At 45.4% G+C, this 10,092-nt stretch overlaps 1 protein-coding gene across 1 annotated transcript in view; it reads right to left on the bottom strand.

The window, feature by feature from the left end:
* Positions 1-135: 135 nt before the first annotated feature.
* The window catches only part of LOC148539154 (uncharacterized), a 37,266-nt gene continuing 27,309 nt past the window's right edge, over positions 136-10,092 (bottom strand). Inside the window, exons 8-13 of the mRNA XM_088451802.1 lie at positions 9,606-9,707; positions 7,879-7,904; positions 7,340-7,465; positions 6,289-6,444; positions 4,817-4,856; positions 136-4,637 (exon numbers count right to left, since the gene is read on the bottom strand). Coding sequence (XP_088307928.1) covers positions 4,336-4,637; positions 4,817-4,856; positions 6,289-6,444; positions 7,340-7,465; positions 7,879-7,904; positions 9,606-9,707 — 752 coding nt within the window. The 3' untranslated portion in view covers positions 136-4,335. The remainder of the gene's footprint in view (positions 4,638-4,816; positions 4,857-6,288; positions 6,445-7,339; positions 7,466-7,878; positions 7,905-9,605; positions 9,708-10,092) is intronic.

The following is a 10,092-nucleotide window of genomic DNA, read 5'->3' as shown; positions in this document are numbered from 1 at the left end:
GTGTAATGTTAAAGTCCAACCAGCAAATACAGCGCACACGTGTTACCCATGTACACGGGTGATCTCGCTGAATATGTTCTGGGGTGTGACTCCCCACTTAAATCATGGGACAGAAAACAAGACAAAAATTCAACATTAATGAAAATAGCATTGTTTATTTAAGAAAAAATACAAAGAAACACACTTACAATTACATTGAAACAAATACAAACCGAATTGGTCAATGACAGATACAACAGGTATTGTTCTTGCCGAGCATAAAGAAAAATAACCCACAAATATATATTTAATATATATAAAAAAAATTTCATTACACCAGATATTCGGGCCCTTGTGGGATGCGCAATACTATAGACTCATAAATAAATAAGTTACTTAACTTTAAATAAGAGCACTCCATAAAAATAGAAATGCAATAATTTATATCCGTGGCAGGATTTGTTACTATTACATTACTGAGGCACTTTGTGAGGAAGCCATTTTGTAGAACGAAGAAGCCATTTTGTGGGCTGAAACAATATTTTATGGAACTGCAGATCATCAATTCATTTTAGTTTCTAGTCTAGTAAAATAACTGGTTCCTAGTGAACAATGCAGCTGTATCACAAATATCTGTTCTGTACACAAAATGGCCGTCTTCACTGTGTAAATCTATGTCCAAAATCCTAGCATGGATCACCAAGCACTTAAAATACAGTAAAAAAAATCACTCTGGCTCTAATTGTGACCTACTCGGTGCTTGATAAGAAAAATAATGGTTCACATTTTCATTTGAATGATTCATTAAGTAACTCGTATCATCTGCACGTAGGAACATTAATCCATTTTGTGAATTAAGTATCACAAATGAAATAAATATTTTTAGTTTACGCAGCATCATTCTTATATTATGATATATAATAAATATAAACTGCGTATACCTCCAGCACATTTCCACACTGTGGCCTGACAATGTGGCAGCATTATGTAATTTTATATTTCACTTTTAAAGGACACCCTCGTCAAGTACATGATTTTTCAAATCATGCAATGCTAAACGGCCTTGCGCCTAGATGGTCCAACGAATGTACTTCAAGCAGCAAGGTTTGAAGAAACATCAGAAGAGGTGCGTACTGTGCCAATGGCGTCACCCCCTTTCACCAAGTTTTCCATTGCTCCTAAAATGCAGCTCCGTTATATAAAAGTAAAAAGTGAAGGCACTGAATACATGCACTCAATACTATATACATTAACACTAGTCTGTGTGTGTGTGTGATATATAATTTTGGCATTTGTGTGTGTATATTATAAATAATCAAATATACATCTACCAGCAGCTGGAGGATTAGGAGATCCTCATATTTTACTCCTTGACAGACAGACAGTAGAGATAAATGGCCGCACATTACACCAAACAGGCCAAATTCTAGCACAGAAATGTCTGAGGTAAAATGTTGTAATATCAATTTCCCCTCCATAATTTATTTTCTCTTCATTTGCGCTAGTTTTTGTGTCTGCATATCTTGTGTTAGCACTAGCACCTATTTACAAAAATCAGTTGTTGGTTTTTTTAAACCCCGCACCCACTTTGTTCATTTACACACAATTTGGCACTTGTGTGTTGCTATATTTGACTAGAATTTGTTCTTTATAACTCCACTTTCATACAGTAGTAACTCATTGAAGAGCTTTTTCCCTTTTTCTTTATAATCAAGGGAGCTATATTATTTTTATATATTACACGTGACCATATCCAGCCAGTCTTCTATGGGTACATTTATTAACTACTTCTGCTGCTTTATATTTTGTCTTTCATTGCACTCACTATTTTTAGACATTTCTTCAGTTGTATCAGATATACATTTTCTTTTTGTTTTCTTTTTAAACAAATTTCATTCTTGGCCAAAAAAAACCCAAATACTAAAAGATGATTTGTTATTCAGTCTTCTCCATTATAAATCTCATAATACACAGATGTCAAATGGTTGCCAGCAACACATTCAAGCAGCCTCTGACTGTCTAAGCTGGATATTTCTGTTCTTTCTACGGATGTGTCCATACGCTATTCGGCGCGAGTCTGAGACGCTAGACTGGAGCAGCGTACCGTATTTTTCTTTCATTTGTGAATCTTAGGGCGGGATGTACTAAACGTGAAAAAGCCCTAAAATCCCCCAAAAATTAGGTTTTCGAGGGCTTAACTGCTTTCCGCAAATGTACTAAGCACCGGAATGCGTCCTGATGGGTAACGCCACCTTCTATTGGGTAACGCCTTCAGGTGGCGTTACCCAATAGAAGCCTATGGCCTTCTTTTCGGGATGCTCCCCCTTGGGAGGGATTGGATCAGATCCCTCCCATGAGCCCCCGCAGCCTGTGTCCTCCTGCGCAGAAGGACACCAGAGGGAATTCTGGGTGTTAAACCCGGAAGTCTCTTTGCCTGGCAGCATCGCAAAGGACCGCTCTTATCGGGAGATCTGTCCTTTACGATATGTTTGATACATACCGCAGTAATGACCCAGGGTATGTACCCGAAGACAGGGGGGATGTACCTCATCGCTAATGCCATGCTTAGTACATACCCCCCTTTTTCGCATTGCAGACGCAGTGTAACGCCACTCACTGTTCCAGAGTCTCTCAGCTCTGACTTTATCCCCACAGGAATTGGCTTTACACACGTATAGGGCCGGCTCCAGGAGGCGCAGCACCATGTGCAAGACAGGGACAGCGCCTATTAACCTCCCCCGGAAAAGGACGGGTCCTATTTCATAGACCACACTCCCTATATGACGTTACTTGGGGACGTCCCGTTAGCAGCTAAGCTGCCCCCAGTCATCTCCCTGCACTGAATGGATGGATGTGCGCGGTATCCATTCAGGGTCACCGACATCGCCGCAAGGTAGAGCTGCGGTGGTGTGCGTCCCCAACCTCCTGGATACCCACAAGACACTTTGGCCAATGGGAGGAACAGTGCCTAAAAAACGCTGTATATTGGGAGGGGTGCACCCTCTATGGGGTGGCGCCCATGTTCGACCTCACTGGTCGAACGGCCCAAGATCCGGCCCTGCACACATACAAAGTCCCAATGTGAACACAACAGAACTTGTTGTGAGGAAAACCGCGGCTGCTTTTTTTATGCAAATAAAATGCACATTTCGCGTGAAAAAGACGATAAGCGCGACCGTGTCACGCGGGACCTGGCATGACGAGAGGAGTCTGACTGCATTTCTCTTTATGCATCAAGCCCCGGAATGCGAGCTATGGGCTTCTATTTGCAGATGCCCCAATCTGATTCCTCCCAGCACCCCAGTTGGCGCGCATCCTTCTGCGGACGTCTGGGGGACTTCTAGGTCATTCGCAAAGGATGGCTCTTACCGAGAGAGCTGTCCTTTTGCGTTTTCCTTCATGCATGCCGGCAAAATTAACAGTCATGTATGCAAAGATTGGCGGGATGTATCGCATCCCGAATACGACGCGTCATGCATCCCGTCCATGCTAATTGTCGGAAAAAGAGATGCGTCAAATAATTTCATCAGTTTCTGTGCATATAAGCCACTTGAGACAACGTATTGCCCTCATAAAATGTAACCCTTCATTGCACCAAATGCCATGTGTCAGGAATATCACATTCTGGTATTTATCAAAGCTTGGAGAGAGCTAATATTGTGAGAGATAAAGTACCAGCCAATCAGCTGCTATCTTATATTTTACGGGCTGTTTGAAAAATGACCGTTAGAAGCTGATTGGTTAGTACTTTATCTCTCTCTCAAGGGGTGTATTTACTATGCTGTATTAGTGAACGGTTATAAGTTACCAGCCAGTTGGGAGCTGATTGGCTGGTACTTTCTAACCGTTCACTTTATCTCCTAACACAGCTTAGTAAATAGACACCGAGGCTTTAATACATACCCTAGAAAACCTGCTTAAAAACTGACCATCAGCAATTCTTAAAAGACAAATCACAGATGCACAACTCCAAATTACTAATTATATATTATACACATTTTGCAATAGAGGTTTTTAGCATAATCATGGCCAAGGTTATGGGCCTACCCACCATATCCAGGTAACCTCTGTAAAGGTAGGTCCCTAACATACAGGGGTTGAAATGCAGGGCGCAGGACGCCAGCAAACCAGCTCAGCCAAGCCGCCCCACCCCAGGGCATCGCTCTAATGAGAAAGGTGAAGTGAAGAGTAAGATAGATAAGAGCAGCTGTGGCTACATGTATAGAGTAGAAAAGTGAAATGACAGTCTGGACAGGTAGCACCTCCCATTGTGTATGTATGTATGTATATATGTATATATATATATATATATATATTATATTCAGGGTGTGCAGACTAGGGCCCTTTTCCCATACATCAGCAATTCTTCCAAGAAGAACTAATAGGGATCTCTTTACTTAAGCAATTTACAATATTTTCGCAGCAACCCCCCAGCCCCATGTTATTTAGGACACGTAGCACCGTCTCCATGTTGGCATGTTTGCCATTTTGGATCCTCCAACAGTCTAACAGTTTGTAATTCTGTTCAGCAGAATTTTTGGGATTGTCCATAATTACTTGTTGTATCTTGTTCTCGTTCAAACGCAGCTGTCTCATTAGCCGGACAAAGTCACCTGTACGCACGTTGTCATTGACCGTGTACATGAAATCTGTCCATTCTGAAAAAGACAACGATAATGCACGCTTCACAAATCCTGTTTATATATATATATTAGTGTAGCAAAGCCTAGTATGTCTGTAAAACCTCTTCTGTCTTGCAGTGATGTTAGGGTTATGTACAATAGGCCATATGATTTACATGCAGTCAGATATACGAAGCTTATAGTCTCATACTTACGGCAATCACAGAAAGGGGTTTGACCACATTCTCTGCAAAGCTGTGAAAGAAACAAAACCATATATAAATCTCTTGAATCATAAAAAATAATCTAATATTTTTGTCATTTACATAGTTATAAATTATATAGTTACTAATAACATACAATTACATGGGGAATCCGTGGCGGAACTCCCGGTGACAATGGAGTCATTTGCCGCCGGGCTCCAGCCCTTAAGGGGGCACCTGGCTCCATTGTCCCCTGGGCCGTTCCGGGCCCTGCTACGGATATGGAGCGCCGCTGATCGGGGCTCCACCTCCAGCGGTGTCAATACGGGGGGTGCTGTTGCACCCCCTATTTGCCGGGCGCCTGCTGAGTGTATTACCAGCGGGCGCCCAGCTCCTTCTTTCCCCCCGGTGGTAGCCGGAGAAACGGAGCTCACTCCTGAGTTCCGGTTCCCGCAATGCACTATGGGAGTGACGGCGGGGACGGAAGGCAGCAGGACTGGAGCGGGGTTTCAGGTAAGTATTGTTTTTTTGTATGTGTGTGCGCTCGCAGGGGGGGGGCTCATTACTAGGGGCTCAATATTGGGGGCTCACTACAGGGGGTATTGCTGGGGGCTTACTACAGGAAGCATTACTGGGAGCACTAGAGGGGGCATTACAGGTTCTTACTACATCGGACATTACAGGGGGCTTTCTACAGGGGGCATTACTGGGGGCTTTCTACTGGGGGCTTTCTACAGGGGACATTACTGGGAGCTATCTACAGGGGGCATTACTGGGGGCTTACTACTGCGGGCACTACAGGGAGTTTACTACTGGGGGCTTACTACTGGGGGCACTACAGGGGCCCTTACTACTGGGGCACTGCAAAGGTGGACCACTACTGGAGGTACTGCATAGGGGGACCATTACTGGGGGGCACTACATAGGCGGCACTGCACAGGGTGACCTCTACAGAGGGCACTGCAGAGGAGGACCACTACTGGGGGAACTGCATAGGGGGGCGGCAGCTGGGGCTGGCATAGGTGCTGGGGGGTGGTACATTTTAATCTGGGGGGGGGGGGGCACGAACATTTATCTTGCCTCTGGGCACCTGGGATGAAGTTACGCCACTGTGGGGAATATTTATAAATTATAATTCTCAGGGGTCTCCTCACTCCTCTATCGAGTCCCCACCACATGCCCGGTCTCCTGACCACACATGTCCCTGAATACCTGCTCTCCTTTCTCTCTATAGTTTTGCCATTTCAGTTGTACAAAGGGGCTGTCGCACAATCGCCACAAGTGAAGACGCAAAGACTGTAGACAAATGAAATAACCAGTGTAAAGTCAGAGATGAGGTGTGAATGGCTATAAATGAGATAGTTTATATAATAAAATGTAATACGTAGTGCTTGGGATGATACATAGGCAGGAGCGCAGGGGTGGGATAGTAATGACCGCTGTGACATAAGCGAGACCGTCAGACAGGTGTCCATGTTACTCACCCTGACACCCTGCTCGCTCTCTTCACATTTTTCATCTTCAAAATCCACATGGTCCCCGACTGGTTCGGGGTCTTTATAACCCCCAGGATTACTCGCAGTTCCCGGTGTAGTAGATTCTGCCGTCTGCGCAGTTACAGTTTCTGTTTGAACAGGTTCCTGAGGAAGAAGAGCGACCATATGACAGATCTACATTTAACGCTGGGTAACTGCTGCTCGTGTCAGGTGTAGTGCAGTGGCGTGCACATTGCCGCACAGCCCATAGCAACCAACCAAAGGTCAGCTTCCATCAGTTGTATTGTAGACTAATCAAGAAAATATCTGATTGGTTACAGGCTACATCATATTAGCATTATTATTGCTGGGCTATTAAGGGTTAAAAACCGCACCACTCCGACATTATAAAATATGCCAATCAGGGACACTATTAAAAACCTGACCTTTCACCTAAACAAAGTGGAATCCGGTATTTTGTGGGCTGAATGAATTGTAGCCTATAAATTCATTAGTATCTCAACTATATTGCTTGTTCCTTTAATAGCCTGCCATCTTGTGACTATTGATCCACAAAATGGCTGCCCTCCCCACTGTATATGAAAGGTAAAAGCTGTACCATCCTGGTCTATACATCCTATTTATACGTATTCCTTTCCTACTAGTTCTAATACTTCCCATTTCCCTATTTGAATTAGTTAACATTCGTTCCAGATCCAGTGAATTAAAATAAATATCAGCTATAGACCCCGATGCCATAGAGTCCCCAGCTTGTCATAAATAGGTGACATAAGAGCCTGTACACTGATTTCGGGTGTGGCAGTGACACACTGGGACGTATCCTGGGGTTTGTTCCCAGGTATTCCGAAGTGGTGGGCCAACGCCAACCGTCTTTCCCTACACTGAAAACCCCCCAGCACTGCTGTATGCACCTGTGGCAGGTGGGCTAGGTACCCTCGTGCGCCACTGACCAGGATAGACCTCCAGCAGTCCTGGCAGACAGGAGAACGGACAGTGTCATAAAATCGGGACCGTCCTATGTATTACACAGAAATCTTACATGTCCGTGTGCCAGTGGCGCTACTTCCTCCGGGTCTTGCTCTCCCGTCCTGTTTCTTTCAAGTTGTGGCGTAGAGCGTAAAGAAGAGTTTGCACTGGGGTCTGCACTCTGATAAACGAGTGAACTCTGTGTTATAATAAAAACAAAAACATCATATAGTTACACCCACCTAACCAGAAACCATAACCCTTATGAAGACCCAATGCGGCAATCCTGGAAGGATATCCCAAGTCTATACATGAGACGCCTTGGTCTTTGGCTTATTCCTTTTGCATGGTGACGGTACTGGTGGCAGAATTCTAGCATCGTCATAGTGTATAATCCAGGAGATACTATGCTCCGGTGGTGCACAGCTTATATTTATTTGTTTGGCGGCCCCCAAGTTTACTTTCCCCAGTATATTCTACAGCAACACTTGTATCCCTGACCTGGAGGCTGAGCACCTCCGTCTCTATGTAATCGGTGTATGAGAGGTGTCCTAGACTAAAATGGGGGAACAAAAATTACAGCTGTTACATAAGAATGAGCACATTTCTCACCTTACTCCCATTGTGAAGTCTTCTCTCTACAAAAAGAAAACCATAAAAATCATAATTAATGCAGAGTATAAAGCGGTACTGAGTGCAGTTGTGCAGAGAGAGCGGCCAGTTGGTGCTCATGTGTCTATCACATTAATATAAAACCTCCTAGTGTTTATCTGCTAGGAGCGGATCAGAGGGCTGTTTATGAATGTATATCCCGAACTCCTCTATTAAATGCTGTGACCTCTGGGCCTGACTTAGCAACGAGCGCAAAAGCGATCACAGCTGCGCTTTCGCGCTGAATGCAGCTGTGAGAATATGCTAATGCCTGCCACAGCTCAGCTGGCATAGAGACGCCCACTGCTGCTTTCTCACATCCGTCCAATGTCGCTGTTCTGAATAAATATCGGTACCATCGACGCACGTCGGCTAGGAACGCAGCATTTACACCAGTTCTGATCAGCAGCAGACACTGCAAGTCTCCTGGCACGCAGAGAGCGTTCATGCCGCGTATACGACCACAGGGGCTAATTTATGCCCGCCAATGGGGGTTCAAACGGACAGACACGCCTGCGTTTTTATGACCAACCCGTCACCACCCACAAACGCTGACAGCAGTGGCGTCCCTACCTGTCTGTGCACTCGGCGCGCCAGGCTTGTCCGCGCTGCAATAAATTAGGGAGTGTGGCCTCGTGGGTGGGGGCATGGCCATGTGGGTGGGGGTGTGGCCACATGGGTGGGGTGTGGCCACGCGGCCTGGCCCGAACACCCGCTTTTTTTATTCTCACCGTGGGTGCGGGAGGTGCAGGCTGGCCTCGGGGACCAGCCTGTGTGAAGTGCCGGCTTCCTCACTGTGCTAGGAGCCGAGTGCTGCACGTAATGCAGCATCCGGCTCGTGTCACTAAGGGGGAGCCAGCAGTTTGGTGTCACCCCTCTGCTGGTGACACCTGGGTGCGGCCCGCAGCCCCCTTGTGACACCAGTGGCTGACAGCCTGTCACTCACTTTGCAATGGATTCCTCTGTGCGTCCGTAATCGCAGTGTGATCAATGCGAAAGCGCAGTGCAGCTTATCCGCATGCGCGATGGCAAACCATCTCTCGATCTGCGCGCATAATCGCCATTGCGTACGCTACTAATTCAGGAACTTTATTTGAAGGGCAGCTAAACCTAAAGACAAAATGGTGTAAATAAAAGGGCTGTAGACTGGAGCTCCATAGGATAACAATAATTGTCCCACCCCTGTACCCACAGTCATTACCATAGCCTATGGCAATATGGTTTGTTCCAGGTACAAAGTTGCTCCTTTATTATATTATAACCTTGCTCCCTACTAGTATGAATCTCGCCCCCTGATTTCTGACACTTTTTCTGAAACCTCCGAATTACATACCAAACCCCGATCCAACCTTATGCTCCCAGCCCGTTATACCGTGACTGTATTACAACACGGGAATGAGGCTGACAGAAGTGATGTGGGACAAGCTGAGGGGACCATGTGTCAGAGCAGGACAATGGCGCTCTAGTGAGCGCTGACCGTTGCCATTAGGCACAGTAACAACTGCTAGAAAAAAATCTTACCACATGAATATATTTCTACATTCATCTCTTCATATTAAATGAAAATACAGGGTGAGTGTGGCTGTACATTAGCCTAAATATAAGTTGTAACATATATAATAGACCTAAGCCAAATTGCCAAGGATAGAACTGATTTATTGTATAAATACATGGTAGTATTTTCTTACCTCGGCACCAGCGACTGCGGTATAAAACAAACGCCAAAAACACCAGCAGAAAGACACAAATGGCTGCAGTTCCAATTCCAACTTCAAATTCCAAATAACGATCTGTCAGTGAAAAATACAGACAAATAGGGCTGGAGATTTATACCTCTTTTCCACCAAAAACACAGGTCCGACCTGGGTTTTTGGACATGGTTCCAACCCTGGTCAGACCCAGGTCAGACCCATTTACACTGCAGCTTCGATCTGGGTTACTCCCAGGTCAGCCTTGTTCACACTGAACTCAGGTCTGCCCTGCTAAACCTGTGAGGTCATAAAAAGTGGGAGGTGAATGCCCCACAACCACCAATCAGCTCATTTTAGGCATGACCCAGGTCAGATAACTCGGGTTGAACCGTTTACACTGCACCATTACCCAGGTCCATCCTGGGTCCAACCCTGGTAGCTACCTTGGTTGGATTGCTGGGTCACTTGACCTGGGTTATTTTTC

Source organism: Taudactylus pleione, unplaced genomic scaffold (assembly GCF_031769625.1).
Source record: "Taudactylus pleione unplaced genomic scaffold, aTauple2 ptg000027l, whole genome shotgun sequence".
Classification (NCBI taxonomy): Eukaryota; Metazoa; Chordata; class Amphibia; order Anura; family Myobatrachidae; genus Taudactylus; species Taudactylus pleione.
Note: the sequence above shows the minus strand (reverse complement) of the source record. Positions and strands in the feature narration are given on the sequence as shown.